At 41.3% G+C, this 21593-nt stretch overlaps 2 protein-coding genes across 4 annotated transcripts in view; one reads left to right on the top strand and one right to left on the bottom strand.

Annotated features, from left to right (window-relative positions):
- LOC133640585 (oocyte zinc finger protein XlCOF6-like) overlaps window positions 1-21593 on the bottom strand; it is a 404169-nt gene that overhangs the window by 16626 nt on the left and 365950 nt on the right. The gene's annotated exons all lie outside the window — the stretch shown is intronic.
- LOC133640587 (gastrula zinc finger protein XlCGF57.1-like) overlaps window positions 1-21593 on the top strand; it is a 173026-nt gene that overhangs the window by 2170 nt on the left and 149263 nt on the right. The window contains exons 2-4 of one of the 3 annotated variants that reach the window (XM_062034089.1): window positions 4045-4272; window positions 8320-8562; window positions 14619-17477. In XM_062034089.1, coding sequence (XP_061890073.1) covers window positions 4045-4272; window positions 8320-8562; window positions 14619-16219 — 2072 coding nt within the window. In that variant the 3' untranslated portion in view covers window positions 16220-17477. Of the gene's footprint in view, window positions 1-4044; window positions 4273-8319; window positions 8563-14618; window positions 17478-21593 lie in introns of those variants that run through there. The other 2 variants (XM_062034090.1, XM_062034091.1) reach the window with 2 other exon arrangements.

The raw sequence follows: 21593 nt of genomic DNA on the forward strand, positions 1-21593 counted from the left end.
GTTCAGGACTATAAGGTGTCTCATTGTCCCATTGGGTTGAGTTTTTCCTTGCCCTGATGTGGGATCTGAGCCGAGGATGTCGTTGTGGCTTGTGCAGCCCTTTGAGACACTCGTGATTTAGGGCTATATAAGTAAACATTGATTGATTGATTGATTGATTGATTGTTTTGAGGACAAAAACATATTTGGAATGTTTTTAAGCTTAATACTTTTTATTTACATGATATTTAACTTACGTTCAGGACTATAACATAACAAGGTTAGGAGTAGACGTAATGCTTAGGTGTAGGGGTGATCAAGGGTGATGGGTCAAATGCAGAGAACAATTCCGCCACACCTAGTGTGTGTGTGTGTGTGACAATCATTGGTACTTTAACTTTACCTGTAATAGGCTGACATGTTTACAGAAAAAAATGGTAACTCACTCAAGACCCCTCAGCATACAAAGAGCCATTTGAGCCCATTTGCCACCGAATAAAACCTAACTAGGGTCGCAAACTCTGTTTGATTCTTAAAATGACGATAACACTATGGTTGGCTTTACACTTACACTATGCATTTATGAAATCAAACACTAGACCGAAAACGCAGTCAGTATTGAGATGATTCTAAGCTCATAATTTATGTAAGCATTGTGTTCTTCCTCTTAACAAGGGCAGGTGAGATAGTGTACCTTTTTGTTCATCTTTAGCAAACTAACGGCAAAATTTCCTCCAGCATCTTCAGGGCTGTGCCGCTTTTCCCTGCCCAGAAGACTTTAGTTGAGCGTGTTAAGGTGTGCTGTCAAAGCCGCCATAAAGTGCAGCTTTTCCAGCCACCCTGGCTGTTCTAGCTCAACAAATGGGAGCCCTTTGCTTTTAGGAAAGTGTTTAGGTGCTGCAGACACACTGCAAACTGTTTCAGCCACCAGACTCTGTTGTGCAGCCGGATATCCGAATATGTGCTTTCAACTTCTTTCATTAATGAACGGAACTGTCTGGTTTGTTCGTATAACCATTATTTTGTTCTCCATCCGAATGCCACGATTGATCTATCCATTGCTAGCTTACCGGGGGTTGACTGCTAAAAAAACATACAGCTGGTTGGCAGTTGAGGATGACGCATAGGGGGGTGTGACGTACATTTCGATCCACAAAATATTAGAATACGGGTTGTTTCTGTTAGAATAATTGTAAATAAGTTATCACAAAACTTTGTGTTTCAATGAGTTCCCGGCAGGCAGGCAAAAGCTGTCTTTGATCCTACCAAGACGAAGGCTTGTAAAACTCCACTGTGTAGGATGGGAAGCAACATGAAGGTGTTCTGTTTCTTTGATGTATTATAATCCACAGAAAGATTTTGTCTTGAACAGAGAACTACAAAGCGGAGAGGAAGCAGGACCAGGGTCCCCTCCAGGCACCGTTTCTTTGAACCGTTTTGTAATCAAAGGCGATGGCTGTTTATGACCCCCCTCCCTTAGAAACAGCTGTTTCCATGTAATCAGGGAAAGTCCAAATAAAAGAGGAGGCGTACAATCTTTCGTCAGAGCGTGGTGACACTGTCCAAGGGTACAGGTGTACGCGTTTCTCCTCATTGAGCCAAATTTTATTCTGTCTCTGTTTAATTCCTTGCATCTTTGTTTTGTTCAATAGATGTCATCAGTGTTTGAACCTGACAGTTTCTGTATTACAACATCACTGAACTCTCCAAAATAACAACTGTTACATTTAAATGAACTAACTAAATTAAATAGATATAAATTAAATAGCCATTACTTATTGGCATTTTGTTTCAAAGCCAAAGGGAGCCGGGTCGATAGCACAAAAGTTCATCATCATTCATAAAGTTCTAATTTGTCTTTCAGGAATGTTTTGATTATGCTGGCTTGTCCTTAAGAATTTGCTAGTCCCAACCCCGCACCCAGCTGAAACGTCCAAGCCTTAATTTTTACTCACTGGACTGCGTTTGAAGCAATTTTAGTTTGTTAGGACAAAATGAACTCTTTCCCATGGTTATATTGGTTGCTTGATTACACAATTTTTACTCAATGCACATGAAAACAAAAATAATATTGTGGTAACCGTGTCAGTCAAAAACTACCAGGGTAACATACCCATGGCAGTGGGGGCGTTGTCAACATGACACCATCATATAATTAGCATAATCTGCTATGAATTATATACTTCATAATTGTGGGGGGAGGTGTGGCCAGCGCTGCCTGCAGGAGCAAAGATCACCGCCTCTGTCCATGGTGCTGAGGACAGAGCACCATTAGACGGGGGCGTGGCAGTGCTGACGGCGAGACACAGCTGGCAGGTGATTAGATTTCACAGGTGGTACATGTTAATCTAGTCATCTGTTGTTTTTAACAGTAAGCGGTCGGGAGCAGGAGGGGAGAGAGGATACGGACGTGGCTGAAAAGTCGCGTCCTGCTGGAGAAGAAAACTTGCGATAAAATATATGTACATTAAAACCTGGTTAAAAACTGCACGCTTGGCTCCGGTGCTGTGTCTAACAGTGAAACTGTGGGGTAGCACTTCCACAATAATAAATAGTAGCATAAATATACACACCATTTTGTATATACAGACAAATGTATACATACATTCAAAAACAAATCTGTCATTAATTGGTATTAACATTATTTTCAAATTACTATTTTTAAATTGTGCTTGTGCGATGTACTTTGTTGAGATGTTTTGAAGTTCCTTCGTTCTCCAATCCTTTGTCACTTTGTCTTTATAAAAAACGAGGAGCAACACATCAAGCATCTTTTTCTGTTGTTTTTGCGGATGTGCTCTTCTAGACACTCTCCTGTCGCTGCATGTCGGCGACCACCAGCCCCAGCCTTTCTCTACTTAAAAGCCGCCACATTTTGTGGATTGCTGTCCGTGGTTATACTGTACCTCCGATATACTAACATAGTGCAGACAATGGACAATGCTTACATCCAGGCTTGGGCCATACATATATTTTTATTGATATTATCGACGATTTAAAAATAAAAACATACATTTTCTTCTCCTTGTACTTCCTTAGCGGCACACCTAGCAAAACATGGCTAACGCTTATGAGAGCGAGGCGTTTGTTCTAAAGAAAATAAACTGTTGTCAGTACTTTGCTTTCGTGACAACAGGCGTGGTACAAATGACTGCACACAGCTCCTAATAAAAATCAGCCTATTGTGGTGCAATCATTCACACAAGGTATGTATGATGATCAGTGTACTGATGCTTCAACGCGCGCAAGATGATTGGCTGAGAATGAGAAAGTGTTGATGTGTGTCTGGGAGTGAAGCACCGAAGATTGGCAATAAAAGTTAATAAGAGTGTAGGACTTTGTGTGTCTTCTCCTCGAGGCTACAACACATTATGTCAGGTTCAAACACTGATGACATCTATTAAACAAAACAGGAAGAAAGGAATTAAACAGAGACAGAATTAAATTTGGCTCAATGAGGAGAAACGCGTACACCTGTACCCTTGCACAGTGTTCCACGCTCTGACGAAAGATTGTACGCCTCCTCATTTATTTGGACTTTCCCTGATTACACGGCAACAGGTGTTTCTAAGGGACGGGGGTCACAAACAGCCATCGCCTTTGTCCACAAAACAGTTCAAAGAAAAGGTTGGTTCAAAGAAAAGGTCGTAAACAGTTCAAAGAAAAGGTCGTAAAACAGTTCAAAGAAGAGGTGCCTGGAGCTTGGGCAGGTCATGCTTTCTCTCCGCTTTGTAGATCTCGGGTCAAGACAAAATCTTTCTGTGGATTACAATACATCAAAGAAACAGAACACCTTCATGTTGCTTCCCATCCTACACAGTGGAGTTTTACAAGCCTTCTTCTTGGTAGGATCAACGACAGCTTTTTTCTTCTCGCCGGGAACTCAAAACTCACGTTTTGTGATAACTTAGATATAATTATTCTGACACATTATATTACTGTAATTTGCTTTCATGTAAAAACCGTCACCTTTAAGGGATTTGTCATAGTGCACCGCTACGATTAGTTACGATAAGGGAAAACCCTCTATTCTTATTGATATTATTTTACTTATTTACTCAACAGACGTCCAGTGGCGTCCGCATATTGAAGAGGATGATCTGCATACCCCTCATGTAAAAGAGGAAGTGGAGGAGCCACAACCCCCACACATTAACAAAGAAGAGAAGAGAGAGTGTCCTATAGGGCAGGAGGAGGCTGATCTCACCAAGATTCCACTGACTGTTGTCTCTGTGAAGACTGAAGAGCATGAAGACAAACCACCTGAGTCCTCACAGCTTCATCACAGTCCAAGTAAGCACAACATCCACATATCATCTAATACAATGTTTGTGACACATGTTCATCCAGGGACCACTGAAGGTGGAGATATACTTGCTTTTTATCTCCACATTCACGTAACATAAGTTCTATATTTGCCAATGCAGAGCGAGACAATTCAGAACTTACAATACAGAGTAAAAATGCTAAATGAACAACAAAAATTGTAGAATAATTAAACAATTAGGGATATATTTACTGAGCCAACTCATTGGCGGTCACTCGAACGAGTATGACAATCGTCCTCGTAGGGGTGTATCCCTTTATGGAGGATGCCTGTGCGTGACTTTGTTTTTACGTGGGCGCTTTGAATGCCTTGAAGGTAGAAAAGCGCTATACAAGTATAACCCATTTACCATTATTGTATTAAATGATAATAAACACCCGAATGGGATCATGTTTGACTTTTAAAGATCGTATTAACGTACTTAGATTATGTGACAGGAAACCACTTCCCTTCTTGTAAGTATATTCTACCATCCATTGATTATCAGAGCCACTGTTGTGCACACGCTCCAGTTTCCACAACAGGGTAAAACCAGGAAGTGGATTGGTCCCATTCTGTAAGCAGAAGTGGCGTTCAAGGCACACTTAATGATCATCGGTTGTTTATGTCTGCTACGATGTATCATCACTGTCACGTGGGGGTTTACGCTTGCTGCGCGGTTTGTTCTCCCAATGCAACACTGACGGCTCCGGACCAAGACGTGAAGGTAGGAATGATTTATTGAACTTAAATCATCCAAAACACAAAACAAGCAAAACGAATGCGTGCCAATCGCACGCGAAAGCTAAGGCTAAAACTTAGCGCAGGAAACAAAAAAGCTAACACTTAGCATCTACTTGAGACCAGTAATACTCACAAAACATCAGTTGACAGGTTGCATGAAGCAAATAATGAATCCACACCGAGTGACCGGAAAAGACAGGCTTAAAGGCCTACTGAAAGCCACTACTACCGACCACGCAGTCTGATAGTTTATATATCAATGATGAAATCTTAACATTGCAACACATGCCAATACGGCCGGGTTAACTTATAAACTGCAATTTTAAATTTCCAGCTAAACTTCCGGTTGAAAACTCCCTTGGAGGATGACGTATGCGCGTGACGTAGCCAGTGAAACAGAAATATGGCTCCCCCATTGAAGCCAATACGAAATAGCTCTGTTTTCATCTCATTATTCCACAGTATTCTGGACATCTGTGTTGGTGAATCTGTTGCAATTTGTTAATTGCATTATGGAGAAAGAAGCTGAGCAAGCAAAGAAGAAAGTTGTTTGTGCGAAGCGGAGTATTTTGCGAGGGAAGTCAGCAACACAACACAGCCGGTGTTTCATTGTTTACATTCCCGAAAGATGCAGTCAAGATCGAAGAACTCGGACAACAGAGACTCTTACCAGGAGGACTTTGATTTGGATACACAGACGCAGACGCGATACAGTGAGTACGCAGCTGCGCTTCCAAACATTTGATCGCTTGTTCGTACGTGCGTGTCACGTACGTAACTTTGGTTAAATATATAAGCTTTATGAACCTTGGGTTAGGTGAACGGTCCTTTGGGCTGAGTGAGTGTGTGTGTTGTGCAGGTGTTTGAATTGTATTTGCGGGGTTATATGGACGGGATCCCGTCCATATAACCCGCTCGAGCTATAACTAGCTCGAGCTAGGAGCTAGCATAACAAACACCTAGGTGTTTTTATGCGGGATTAATTTGTGGCATATTAAATATAAGCCTGGTTGTGTTGTGGCTAATAGAGTATATATATGTCTTGTGTTTATTTACTGTTTTAGTCATTCCCAGCTGAATATCAGGTCACCCCCGGCTCTCACAGCATCTTCCCTATCTGAATCACTTCCACTCCCCACTAGTCCTTCACTTGCACTTTCCTCATCCACAAATCTTTCATCCTCGCTCAAATGAATGGGGAAATCGTCGCTTTCTCGGTCCGAATCGCTCTCACTTCTGGCGGCCATCATTGTAAACAATAGGGAACTTCAACTGACTACGTCACGCTACTTCCGGTAGGGGCAAGCCTTTTTTTTATCAGATACCAAAAGTTGCGATATTTATCGTCGTTGTTCTATACTAAATCCTTTCAGCAAAAATATGGCAATATCGCGAAATGATCAAGTATGACACATAGTATAGATCTGCTATCCCTGTTTAAATTTAAAAAAATCATTTCAGTAGGCCTTTAAATAGAAGTCTTTGATTAGCAACAGGTGCAAATAATGAGTAACCATTGTGACAAAACAAACAAGGAAGTGCAACCAGGAACTAAGGAAGTCCAAAACTAACAGAACATAACTAAACTAAACATGATCCGGACCACGGATCATGACAATCACAGCTACAAGAGTCAATATAGAGTATCAATATTGAAGTGACATTTATGTATGAAAGTAATACTGACCTGTAAATTATTTCATGTCAGTATTCGTTGTTACCGACTTGTGACTAGCTATACTTATATAGCGCTTTTCTACCTTCAAAGCTAGGGTTGGGTATCGTTTGAATTTGAACGATTCCGATTCCGATTCTTTGTTTCGATTCCGATTCCTGACGATTCTCGGTTCCGATTCTTCTTGTACCATGCCGGGATCAATGTGTTTGACAGGTAGTCCCTGGAAGGTGGTATGTATTTTGGGTTAAGAGTTTTCACCATATCCCTGCAAACATAAACAAACATGTAATGTTGCTGTTACTGTTTAGCCCAGTATCAATTAGCTTAGCTCTAACGTTATTGCTTAACTAACCTAAATGTTGGAGATTCCACCTCTGAAAAGGGATGCAGTCTTTTGACTATGTGTGCAGTGACCTTTCTGTGGCACTCTTGCGTCTGTGGCACCGACATCTTCCCCATTGCCGCTACGGTGAACGGAGTACGCTGAGCACATCGCGGAGCCTGGCTAGCAGGTTGTAAATTGTCTATGAAAAAATACGCGGGCTAATTTGTTAGCTGCCTCAACGTTGGCGCAAAACACATTATTTATTGCATATATATTGTTTTACTTACCGGATTCGGACTGCAGTGCAGTCACAGAGGTGCCAGGCTGGGCGTCGGAGCCAGAGGAGGACGGTCGGCGCAGCACGTCGAAGACGGGACACGCATTTGTTTGTACTCCATGACTCGGAGGTGCTTCATCATGGTGGCACGTGTTACATTTCGCCGATATTTCATTTTTTTTAGTAAAATAAAGCCACACTTTTGACCGCCGACGCCCGCTATCCATGCTTGACTGACTCGCTCGGCTACATAGGCTCGGCTATGCTAACACTTCCGGCGGTGGGCGCTTCTTCTTTGGTGTTCAGTGGCTTCTTCCGGTCGGCAGACTTTTTTTTCTTCCGGTTGGCGGACTGGGTATCGAAACTAGGAATCGAAATTTAAACTTTTGAACGATTCCGGGAGAATCGGAAAGTTAGTCCCGGTTCCAATCGATACTCGATACTCGATACTCGATACCCAACCCTACTCAAAGCGCTTTGACACTATTTCCCCATCCACCCATTCACACACACTCACACACTGATGGTGGGAGCTGCCATGCAAGGCCCTAACCACGAACCATCAGGAGCAAGTGTGAAGGGTCTTGCTCAAGGACACAACGGACGTGTCGAGGTTGGTAGAAGGTGGGGATGGGATCAGGAACCCTCAGGTTGCTGGCACGGCCACTCTCCCAACTGCGCCACGCCGTCCCCCCTGCATAGAAAAAGGGACAGTTCAGCCGTTCTTCTTTTTTTGTATTTGTTATTATGAAGAAAGTTGATCCATCACCCCCTTGTTATGTTTGTTTCATACACAGTCCTAGCATAACGCTTTATATTGTGTTCAAAATGTACAAAGTTTGACTAAAGTATGGACTTGTGTCGAGGCTGGAACTCATTATTCTCGTTTACTTTGTTTCCATTGAGGAGTTTTCTTCAATATATGAACTTTTTTTGCTCACGAACACTGTTCAAGAACCAATTAAGTTTGTCTAAGTCAAAATATGTTTTGTTTTGTTTGTGTCCCGCAGACGTCCGACAGCTGATTGGACTTCCTCATCCGATGGGAGCCAGCTCCGTTTTGAAGCAGGAGGAGCCACGGTCCCCTCGCATTAAGGAGGAAGATGAGGAAGTGTGGATCACTCAGGTGGGAGAGTGTCCTGTAGGGCAGGAGGAGGCTGATCTCACCAAGTTTCCACTGACTGTTGTCTCTGTGAAGACTGAAGAGCATGAAGACAAACCACCTGAGTCCTCACAGCTTCATCACAGTCCAAGTAAGCACAACATCCACTTATCATCTAATACAGAGCTGGGCAAATATTTTGACTCGGGGGGGCCACATTGAGAGAAAAAATGTGTCTGCGGGGCTAATGTGTATGTGTGTATAAATGATATATACACATGTAGCTGTAAGAATCTGCTGTACAGTTTGTGTGTTTGGGTCCCTTTTTTTCCAGGAACACTAATACCAAAAGTCACAATGTCTGATAGAATTCTAAAAAAGTTATGACAGACCATCTAAAAAAAAACGGATTGTAATTTTACAGTTTTTCATTGAATGTACATTAAAATAAATAAAGTGAGATTTACAATATTAACTATGAACAATAAAACACTGAAAGGCCTACTGAAATGAATTGTTTGTATTCAAACGGGGATAGCAGATCCATTCTATGTGTCATACTTGATCATTTCGCGATATTGCCATATTTTTGCTGAAAGGATTTAGTAGAGATCATTGACGATAAAAAGTTTTGGTCGCTGATAAAAAAAAGCCTTGCCTCTACCGGAAGTAGCGTGACGTAGTCAGTTGTTCGCTTCCTCATATTTTCCTATTGTTTACAATGCAGCCAGAGCGATTCGGACCGAGAAAGCGACGATTACCCCATTAATTTGAGCGAGGATGAAAGATTCGTGGATGAGGAACATGAGAGTGAAGGACTGGAGTGCAGTGCAGGACGTATCTTTTTTCGCTCTGACCGTAACTTAGGTACAAGGGCTCATTGGATTCCACACTTTCTCCTTTTTCTATTGTGGATCACGGATTTGTATTTTAAACCACCTCGGTTACTATATCCTCTTGAAAATGAGAGTCGAGAACGCGAAATGGACATTCGCAGTGACTTTTATCTCCACGACAATACATCGGCGAAGCTCATTAGCTACGGAGCTAACGTGATAGCATCGGGCTTGAATGCAGATAGAAACAAAAGAAATAAACCGCTGACTGGAAGGATAGACAGAAAATCAACAATACTATTAAACCATGGACATGTAACTACACGGTTAATGCTTTCCAGCCTAGCGAAGCTTAACAATGCTGTTGCTAACGACGCCATTGAAGCTAATTTAGCTACGGGACCTCGTCAGAGCTATGATAAAAACAGTAGCGCTCCACCTACATCAGCCCTCATCTGCTCATCAACACCCGTGCTCACCTGCGTTCCAGCGATCGACGGAGCGACAAAGGACCTCACCCGATCATCCGTGCGGTCGGCAGCTAGCATCGGATAGCGCTTTTGCTATCCATCTCAAAGTCCTCCTGGTTGTGTTGCTGTAGTCCGCCGTTAATACACCGATCCCACCTACAGCTTTCTTCTTTGCAGTCTCCATTGTTCATTAAACAAATTGCAAAAGATTCACCAACACAGATGTCCAGAATACTGTGGAATTTTGCGATGAAATCAGAGCTTTTTGTATTGGATACAATGTGTCCGAATACTTCCGTTTCAACCATTGATGTCACGCGCATACGTCATCATACATAGACGTTTTCAACCGGAAGTTTCGCGGGAAATTTTAAATTGCACTTTATAAGTTAACCCGGCCGTATTGGCATGTGTTGCAATGTTAAGATTTCATCATTGATATATAAACTATCAGACTGCGTGGTCGGTAGTAGTGGCTTTTAGTAGGCCTTGAACATTAACAACATACACTATATTGCCAAACGCATTTGGCCACCTGCCTTTACTCACATATGAACTTGAAGTGCCATCCCATGAAATTGTCCAAAATGTTTTGGTTTCCTGGAGCATTCAAAGTTCCTTTCACTGGAACTAAGGGGCCAAGCCCAACTCCTGAAAAAACAACCCCACACCATGATTCCTCCTCCACCAAATTTCACACTCGGCACAATGCAGTCCGAAATGTAGCGTTCTCCTGGCAACCTCCAAACCCAGACTGGTCCATCAGGTTGCCAGATGGAAAAGCGTCACTCATCAGTCCAGAGAACAAGTCTCCACTGCTCTAGAGTCCAGTGGTGACGTGCTTTACACCACTGCATCTCACGCTTTGCATTGACTAAAAAACTAAACTACTTGTTGTTGTAGTCCCTGGCATTGGGGCAAGCCCCGCTGTCGAGCAGCGCTCTTACACACGCCGTGTTATCTTTGAAGGCTTCTTATTATATACACTATATTTACATAAATATATATATATATATATTTTCTTAGTTTAGTTTAGTTAGTTTAGTTTAGTTAGTTAGGGGCGGCATAGTTCGGTTAGTAGAGTGGCCGTGCCAGCAACTTGAGGGTTCCAGGTTCGATTCCCGCTTCCACCACCCTAGTCACTGCCGTTGTGTCCTTGGGCAAGACACTTTCAATCCAATCCAATCCACTTTATTTATATAGCACATTTACACAACAAGAATGTTTCCAAAGTGCTGCACAGCCATGTTAAAAACAATATTAAAAACAATATTAAAAACAATATTATGCTACACCAATGACTGAATAAAAACAAAGAATAAATGAATAGAAAAACAATACAGAGACAATATAAAAAATAAATATGATTAAAAACGATTTTAAAGGGTAAAACCAATTAAAACAGTAAAATAGACTTTACCCTCCTGCTCCCAGTGCCACCCACACTGGTTTAAATGTAACTTAGATATTGGGTTTCACTATGTAAAAGCGCTTTGAGTCACTAGAGAAAAGCACTATATAAATATAATTCACTTCACTTCATTGGACTTGGTGATGTATGGCTTAGACACAGCTGCTCGGCCATTGGAAAGCCATTCCATGAAGCTCTCTGCGTACTGTACGTGGGCTAATTGGAAGGTCACATGAAGTTTGGAGCTCTGTAGCAACTGACTGTGCAGAAAGTCATCCGCTGACCCCTCTCTGTCAGTTTACCTGGCCTACCACTTGGCGGCTGACTTGCTGTTGTTCCCAAACTCTTCGCTTTTCTTATAATAAAGTTGACTTTGGAATATTTAGGAGCGAGGAAATTTCACGACTGGATTTGTTGCACAGGTGGCATTTTATGACAGTTCCAGTTTGTAGAAACTGTCTCCATGTCTAAGTGCTTGATTTTATACATTGGGCCAAGTGATTAGGGCCCCTGACTCTCATCATTTGGATGGGTGGCCAAATACTTTTACATTTAAGCAAAACACAATAAAATTGTAACAAACAGCAAAATATGCATGCAAAGTTTAATAAACACCTACATTATGATATATTTTTACTTTTATGCAGAAATGTATTGTACAAATTGGCTTCCGTGTCTATTCCTGACACATGCATTTTAGGCTGGCTGCTCCAAAAACAAGCCCCGCCCACTCTGCTTTGTTCCTGTCTGCGCTGCTGTGACGTATATTACCGTAATAACTCCTATAAGACTCAAAAGCGCAGATTTCAACCATTGAAATACTTTGTATATCTCAAGACTTACGGTCATTTGAAAACAGCACAGATATATCATAATGGCGGCTACAGTTTTGATGTTAAAGGTCTAAAAAAATTATGTAGAACCTCCTTCGGGCTGGATTGAAAATCTTAATGGGCCGCATTTTGCCCAGGTCTGATCTAATACAATGTTTGTGTCATGATCCGTGGTCCGGATCATGTTTTTATGTTCTGTTCTGTTAGTTTTGGACTCCCTTAGTTCCTGTTTGTGCACTCCTGGGTTTATTTTGGTCACCATGGGGATTAATTGGGTTCACCTGCCTCTGGTTAGTGGTCCTACGCTCAGTCTGGCTTCCTTGTTTGCTTCACGCCACTGTTACGTAAGTTGTTTGCCTCCTAACTCATGCTAAGCTAGCATCCAATGCGATCAGCATTTTCTTCCTTAGTCTTGTTTTTCTGTTTTTGGTGCTTCTTTGAGTGTTCAAAGATTAAAATATGTTCCTACCTGCACGTCCTGTCCAGAGTGGTCCGTTTGCATCCTGAGGGAATGAACCTTGCAGTAAGTTGCGACCCACACGTAACAGTTTGTAACTGATTTTCTAACATTCTCTCTCACGTTGGAGATATACTTGCTTTTTAACACGACCATTTGGGAAAAAAAAAAATTCTTTATCAAACATCAACAATGTGACCTACAGGCCGGGGGCCGTACCTCACGTGGTCAAATGAAGGAAAACACTCAAAATGGCTACTGTTTATTTACCTGTAACGGCACACATGTCAGCATGTTTGAAAGGTTTAGTGGTGAAGACACAAGCCAGATACCATGAAAACTTATCTAAATGTGTAGAAATACCTTTTGACTCACGTGGGTTTATCAAATGATCTGGTCGACGCTCACAGGAAGTAGAAGTACATGAGTATGGAGGCACATGGTTTCTTTCCATCTGGATTGGTGCGTGAAGTAAAAATGAATCCATCTAGGACAACGTTGGTGTCAAGTAATGGTGGTGACGAACCCCAAGATGCAGAGATGGCAGGCTTGATACATGAAAACAAGTTCTAGCTTATTTATTATATACTATGCTATTATTACTATTATTGTCTATTCATCATTTTTATGACAAACATTGCAGCGTACACGCTATAACAACAACACCCGCATTCGTTCCATGTGGGAGTTTCCTAAAACAAAGTGTTTATACGTAAGAATTTCGAAGAATAAGTTAAAGGCCTACTGAAATGAATTTTTTTTATTTAAACGGGGATAGCAGATCTATTCTATGTGTCATACTTGATCATTTCGCGATATTGCCATATTTTTGCTGAAAGGATTTAGTATAGAACAACGACGATAAAGATTGCAACTTTTGGTATCTGATAAAAAAAAGGCTTGCCCCTACCGGAAGTAGCGTGACGTAGTCAATTGAACATATACGCAAAGTTCCCTATTGTTTACAATGATGGCCGCATGAAGTGAGAGAGATTCGGACCGAGAAAGCGACAATTTCCCCATTAATTTGAGCGAGGATGAAAGATTTGTGGATGAGTAAAGTGCAAGTGAAGGACTAGTGGGGAGTTGAAGCTATTCAGATAGGGAAGATGCTGTGAGAGCCGGGGGTGACCTGATATTCAGCTGGGAATGACTACAACAGTAAATAAACACAAGACATATATATACTCTATTAGCCACAACACAACCAGGCTTATATTTAATATGCCACAAATTAATCCTGCATAAAAACACCTGCGTGTTTGTTACGATAGCTCCTAGATCCTCTGCTAGCTCCTAGCTCCATAGAACACGCCAATACAATTCAAACACCTGATCAACACACACAATCACTCAGCCCAAAAGACCGTTCACCTAACCCAAGGTTCATAAAGCTTATATATTTTAAAAAAGTTACGTACATACGCAAAAAAAAGTTGCGCACATACGGTCAAGCGATCAAATGTTTAGAAGCCAAAGCTGCATACTCACAGTAGCACGTCTGCGTCTTTGTCATCCAAATCAAAGTAATCCTGGTAAGAGTCTGTGTTGTCCCAGTTCTCTACAGGCGTCTGTGTATCGAAGTCAAAAGTCCTCCTGGTTAGAGTCTCTGTTATCCGAGTTCTTCCATCTTGACTGCATCTTTCGGGAATGTAAACAAAGAAGCGCCGGCTGTGTACTGTTGTTGCTGACTACGTTCGAAAAATACGTCCATTTCGCACCGACAACTTTCTTCTTTGCTTGCTCAGCTTCCTTCTCCATAATGCAATGAACATGATTGCAACAGATTCACGAACACAGATGTCCAGAATACTGTGGAATTATGAAATGAAAACAGAGCTTTTTCGTATTGGCTTCAATGTGGAAGGCATACCCGTGTTCCCCGGGCCACGTCACGCGCATACGTCATCCTCAGAGGCGTTTCGAACCGGAAGTTTAGCGGCAAATTTAAAATGTCACTTTATAAGTTAACCCGGCCGTATTGGCATGTGTTATAATGTTAAGATTTCATCATTGATATATAAACTATCAGACTGCGTGGTCGGTAGTAGTGGCTTTCAGTAGGCCTTTAAACCAAAACAGCCAAGACATGTTATTTACTAAAATAGATAATTGTTTTGGAAACATCACCTCGTTAATACAAACGTGTTAAGCCATCATATTTCCTATATTTTCATATAATTCTTGTATGTTCCCGCAGACGTCCAACAGCCGATCGGTCGTCAAGAAGAACGTCCCCCTCACTCGCTGGAAGAGAGCTCCTCTTTAAAGCAAGATGAGCCACAACCGCCCCACAATAAAGAGGAAGAGGAGGAACTCTGGACCTCTGAGGAGGGAGAGTGTCCTGTAGGGCAGGAGGAGGCTGATCTCACCAAGTTCCCACTGACTGTTGTCTCTGTGAAGACTGAAGACCATGAAGACAAACCACTAGAGTCCTCACACCTTCATCACAGTCCAAGTGAGGAGAACAGAGCCGTGGAACCTTCAAGAAGCAACTCACCACAACACATGACAACAGAAGCTGATGGAGACCACTGTGGAGGATCACAAGCAGACAAGCTCTTAGCTCCACTATCAGATAGTGAGGACACGTTAAATGTTAACGTAAATATAGAATCGCACATGAGAACACACACGGAAGAAAAACCCTTTGGTTGTTCAGTTTGCGCAAAAGGCTTTTTTAAAAACTTTAATTTGACTCGACATATGCGGACGCACACGGGAGAAAAACCCTTCAGTTGTTCAGTTTGCGGTAAAACATTCTCTGTCCAAAGTGCACTGAAATCCCACCAGAGCATACACACAGGTGAGAAAACATTTGGTTGTTCAATGTGTGCAAAAGGCTTTTTTGTCAAATCTAGTTTGACCAAACACATGAGGATACACACAGGAGAAAATGTGTATAGTTGTTCAGATTGTGGCAAAAGATTCTGTGACAAAAGTACAATGCAAATACACATGAGAAAACACACAGGAGAAAAACCTTTTAGCTGTTCTGAGTGTGGTAAAAGATTCTCTGTCAAATCTTCAATGCAAAAACACATGAGAACGCACACAGGAGAAAGACCTTTCAGCTGTTCCGTCTGCCCAAAACGCTTTCTTGTAAACTCTCATTTGACTCTCCACATGCAGACGCACACAGGAGAAAAACCTTTCAAGTGCTCAAACTGTGGCAAAAATTTCTATGGAAGAGCTAGAATGCTGACACACATGAGAACGCACACAGGAGAAAAGCCGTTCTGTTGTTCGGTGTGCGATAAAGGGTTCTCTGTCAAGGGTGCAATGAAGTCACATATGAGGACGCACACAGGAGAAAAACCGTTCAGCTGTTCAGTGTGCGCCAAAAGATTCTCTGTCAAAAATAGAGTGCAAATGCACATGAACACGCACACAGGAGAAAAACCATTCAGTTGTTCAGCATGTGAGAAAAGGTTCTCTAAAAAAGAGAACATGCAAAGACACATGAGAACACACACGGGAGAAAAACCCTTTATTTGTACAGTGTGCGCTAAAAGATTCTCCGTCAAATATAAAATGCAAATACACATGAACACGCACACAGGGGAAAAACCATTCAGTTGTTCAGTGTGCGAGAAAAGATTCTCCAAAAGGGAGAACGTGCAAAGACACATGAGAACACACTCAGGAGAAAAACCTTTCGCTTGTTCGGTGTGTGATAAAAGATTTTCCGCCAAACATCAAGTGCAATTTCATATGAGGACACACACAAAGGAGAAAAACATTTCAGTTCAGTGTGAGATAAAAGACTCTCTGCTCAAAGTAAAATGCAGTTACACATGAGAACGCACACAGCAGAGAAACCTCTCAATTATTCAACTTGTAACAACATTAATTTTTGAAAAATAGGTATTGAAAGGCCCTGCGATGAGTTGAAAGGCCCTGCGATGAGGTGGCGACTTGTCCAGGGTGTACCCCGCCTTCCGCCCGATTGTAGCTGAGATAGGCTCCAGCACCCCCCGCGACCCCATAAGGGATAAGCGGTAGAAAATGGATGGATGGATGGTATTGAAAGACATGAGAAAACACACAGGAGAATAACTGCTTCTTTTTGAAAGTCCTCTATTAATGATCAACTTTATTAAGGTCGTTTTTGTGACGGCTGCATCAGACAGCTCAAAGGAAGTGGATCTGTAAATGACTTGTTGATACAGAGCAGATATAAGTTGTACTTCTTTCTGCTCTTTTTCGGTTAATGCTAAATGCTGTTGTTGCATTTGTCTCTATAAACGATTGAAAAAAAACAACAATGAAAAAATGGACTCCAGCAGAGTCAGTAATGGTCTACTAAAGGGCATTTTCTAAAGTCCGGACTCGGGTCCAGATCTGACCACCAGGCACGCCAATCTGGACCGAGCCATCCAGCCTTGTGATAGATTACACAACACTTGAGTTTCTTTGACATAGTTGTTAAAATGGGTCGTATTCACACGTCACACCCTGACCTTTTATTATTGAATGTATCAAATGTGATGAATATTTAATGGACCACAATGGAAACAAGCCTTTTGGATTTTTGTGCCATCCATTTGCCTTTTTAAAGCATTACATGGATTCAATTCTTTAAGATGTCAATATACTTATCAATCAATCAAACCTTTAACCCGGTGACCCTGACATTTGGTTAAAAAAAAACAAAGTCCATCATGAAGAATAATGATCATTCATATGTCTGTATTTTTATTTGGGGCCCTGTTGATACTTCTTTTAGATACACATCCTGTTCCAACACACACTCCGCAGTTCGCCCAGCATCAGGCTGTGTTGACCTTTGACCCCGCCCTGATGGAATTAGACACACGGTCAGGATCACTTGAGGTCATCAGTATACTCCCGCATATGATTAATGTGTAATAATGGTTAATAACTAAGAACCATGACGTGTGTAGATAATAGGGGTGTGGGAAAAAATCGATTCGAATTCGAATCGCGATTCTCACGTTGTGCGATTCAGAATCGATTCACATTTTTTAAAAATCGATTTTTTTTAATTTTTTATATATATATATATATATATATATTTTTTTTTTGAATTAATCAATCCAACAAAACAATACACAGCAATACCATAACAATGCAATCCAATTCCAAAACCAAACCCGACCCAGCAACACTCAGAACTGCAATAAACAGCAATTGAGAGGACACACAAACACGACACAGAGCAAACCAAAAGTAGTGAAACAAAAATTAATATTATCAACAACAGTATCAATATTAGTTACAATTTCAACATAGCAGTGATTAAAAATCCCTCATTGACATTATCATTAGACATTTAGTTTATGAGATGCGATGCAAGTGTAAGCCACCGTGACACTATTGTTCATTTTTTATATATATTTTTTTTATTAATGTTTGTAATGATAATATCAATGAGGGATTTTTAATCACTGCTATGTTGAAATTGTTACTTATATTGATGCTGTTGTTGATAATATTCATTTTTGTCTCACTACTTTTAGATTGTTCCGTGTCATGTTTGTGTGTCCTCAATTGCTCTGTTTATTGCTATTCTGAATGTTGCTGGGTCGGGTTTTGTTTTGAAATTGTATTGCATTATTATGGTATTGTTGTGTATTGTTTTCATAAAAAAATAAATAAATAAAAAAAATTAAATAAAAAAATAAAATAAAAAAAATTTAAAAATCGTTTTTGAATCGAGAATCGTGTTGAATTGAAGAAAAAAAAATCGATTCTGAATCGAATCGTGACCCCAAGAATCGATTTTGAATCGAATCGTGGGACACCCAAAGATTACCAGCCCTAGTAGATAATGTGTAGATAGTGTGTGTATGATCATCTTCTGCAGTCCCAAGGGGTTGGAATGTCTAACTCACCTTGTCTGGAGTCGGCTTGTTTTTTGTCACCATTTTCTCTTCTGACCAAAGACGGCAAACAATGTATCATGTCATGTATCATCTCCCTATGTGTAGCATTAAAAGATTACAGTTGGTACAAAACGCGGCTCCTAGACTTTTGACAAGAACAAGAAAGTTTGATCATATTACGCCTATACTGTACATACCTATATATACCTATATACATATATATACCTATACTGGCTCACCTGCACTGGCTTCCTGTGCATTTAAGATGTGACTTTAAGGTTTTACTACTTACGTATAAAATACTACACGGTCTAGCTCCATCCTATCTTGCTGATTGTATTGTACCATATGTCCCGGCAAGAAATCTGCGTTCAAAGAACTCCGGCTTATTAGTGATTCCCAGAGCCCCGAAAAAAGTCTGCGGGCTATAGAGCGTTTTCTATTGGGGCTCCAATACTCTGGAATGCCCTCCCGGTAACAGTTAGAGATGCTACCTCAGTAGAAGCATTTAAGTCCCATCTTAAAACTCATTGGTATACTCTAGCCTTTAAATAGACACCCCTTTTAGATCAGTTGATCTGCCGTTTCTTTTCTGCTCTGATTCGGTGACCACAGATGAAGCGCTAGCTGTCCAAAGTCGGGACCCAGGGTGGACCACTCATCTGTGCATCAGTTGGGGACGTCTCTATGCTGCTGACTTGTCTCCACTCAACATGATCTCCTGCTTGCCCCACTATGGACTGGACTCTCACACTATTATGCTAGATCCACAATGGACTGGACTCTCACACTATTATGTTAGATCCACTATGGACTGGACTCTCTCACTATTATGTTAGATCCACTATGGACTGGACTCACACTATTATGCTAGATCCACTATGGACTGGACTTTCACACTATTATGCTAGATCCACTATGGACTGGACTCACACTATTATGTTGGATCCACTATGGACTGGACTCACACTATTATGTTAGATCCACTATGGACTGGACTCTCACTATTATGCTAGATCCACTATGGACTGGACTCTCACACTATTATGTTAGATCCACTATGGACTGGACTCACACTATTATGTTAGATCCACTATGGACTGGACTCTCGCTATTATGCTGGATCCACTATGGACTGGACTCACACTATTATGTTGGATCCACTATGGACTGGACTCACACTATTATGTAAGATCCACTATGGACTGGACTCTCACTATTATGCTAGATCCACTATGGACTAGACTCTCACACTATTATGCTAGCTCCACTATGGACTGGACTCTCACACTATTATGTTAGATCCACTATGGACTGGACTCTCACTATTATGCTAGATCCACTATGGACTAGACTCTCACACTATTATGCTAGATCCACTATGGACTGTACTCGCACTATTATGTTAGATCCACTATGGACTGGACTCACACTATTATGTTAGATCCACTATGGATTGGACTCTCACTATTATGCTAGATCCACTATGGACTGGACTCTCACTATTATGCTAGATCCACTATGGACTGGACTCCCTCACTATTATGTTAGATCCACTATGGACTGGACTCACACTATTATGCTAGATCCACTATGGACTGGACTCTCACACTATTATGCTAGATCCACTATGGACTGGACTCACACTATTATGTTGGATCCACTATGGACTGGACTCACACTATTTTGTTAGATCCACTATGGACTGGACTCTCACTATTATGCTAGATCCACTATGGACTGGACTCTCACTATTATGCTGGATCCACTATGGACTGGACTCTCACACTATTATGCTAGATCTACTATGGACTGGACTCACACTATTATGTTGGATCCACTATGGAATGGACTCTCACACTATTATGCTAGATCCACTAAGGACTGGACTCACACTATTATGTTAGATCCACTATGGACTGGACTCTCACACTATTATGTTAGATCCACTATGGACTGGACTCTCACACTATTATGTTAGATCCACTATGGACTGGACATCTGCGGTCCCCTCCAAGGTTTCTCATTGTCATCCCACTGGGTTGAGTTTTCTCTTGCCCTGATGTGGGATCTGAGGGTGTCGTTGTGGCTTGTGCAGCCCTTTGAGACACTTGTGATTTAGGGCTATATAAGTAAACATTGATTGATTGATTGATCATGTCCCACAAGAATGACTTATAAGATAGTCCTGAGGTATGTTTAGAGGGAATTTGTCACAATAATTGCTACCAAAAAGGGTCAATTGTCACAATTGCGAACATTGAGCTTCTGATGGTTTATCAGTCATTTGCATAGTAGGCCACTTATAACCTGAATATGTAATAAAGGTCTGCTTTTCTACTTCTGAGAGTTCATGAGCTGACCAAATATCGTTTTGTATCATGTTTGTACTTGCAAATTGACAGCAGCGCTGTAACCTTTACCTGTGACCTTGTTGAATACAATTCTGAGAACCGTAACTAAAGACCTGATCCTCGGAGATGTTCAGCAAAAGAATTGTTCATAGCTAGTCTTATTTCCACAAATGTCTGTCTCTCTCCACAGTGAGTGTGCTCACTTTTCAAGGGAGAGTCATGATCGAATCAACCTGGGTTTTTTCCCCACAGGTTCTCTTTATTAACTCGTTCAATGACTCACCCCATGAGTCCCTAAGTCTTAACTCTTGCCCAACGACTCAACGACCGTGACTAAGAAGCTGGATACAAAATATAGGGAAAAAACACGCGCTCTCCAAAAAAACCCGTAATAAAACAAAAATAAAGAGGTGCACGGATTGCAAAAAGTGTACTTAGAAGAAAAAGCAAAGCTAGCAACACTCGTGTCCTTCGAATAATTTTAATACAAACTGTGCAGGCGCTACAAAACACAGACCTAGGAGTCTACTGGCCAGACACCATCACCAATGCCAGCCTGTGGGAACTCACCACACAAGAACCAGTGGAACTGCAAATCAGGAGAAGGAAGTGGAGCTGGATAGGCCACACACTCAGAAAACCCAATAAATCAATCACCAAACAGGCACTAACCTGGAACCCACAGGGAAAAAGAAACAGAGGGAGACCAAGAACAACCTGGAGAAGAAGCACGGAACAGGAGATGAGGGCTGAGGGGCTGTCATGGCAACAACTCGACCGAAGGGCACAAGACCGGAATGGATGGAAGGCTTTCGTCGGCGGCCCATGTTCTTCAGGGAATACTAAGGCCTAAGTAAGTATAGAAAAATAAATAAAGCAATAAAAAAATGTAAAACATATGAATAAATAAAAAAATAAATTAAAAAATAAATATGAAAAAATGTGTGGACAACCACTATAATAAATGGACTG

Source organism: Entelurus aequoreus, linkage group LG23 (genome assembly GCF_033978785.1).
Source record: "Entelurus aequoreus isolate RoL-2023_Sb linkage group LG23, RoL_Eaeq_v1.1, whole genome shotgun sequence".
NCBI lineage: Eukaryota > Metazoa > Chordata > Actinopteri > Syngnathiformes > Syngnathidae > Entelurus > Entelurus aequoreus.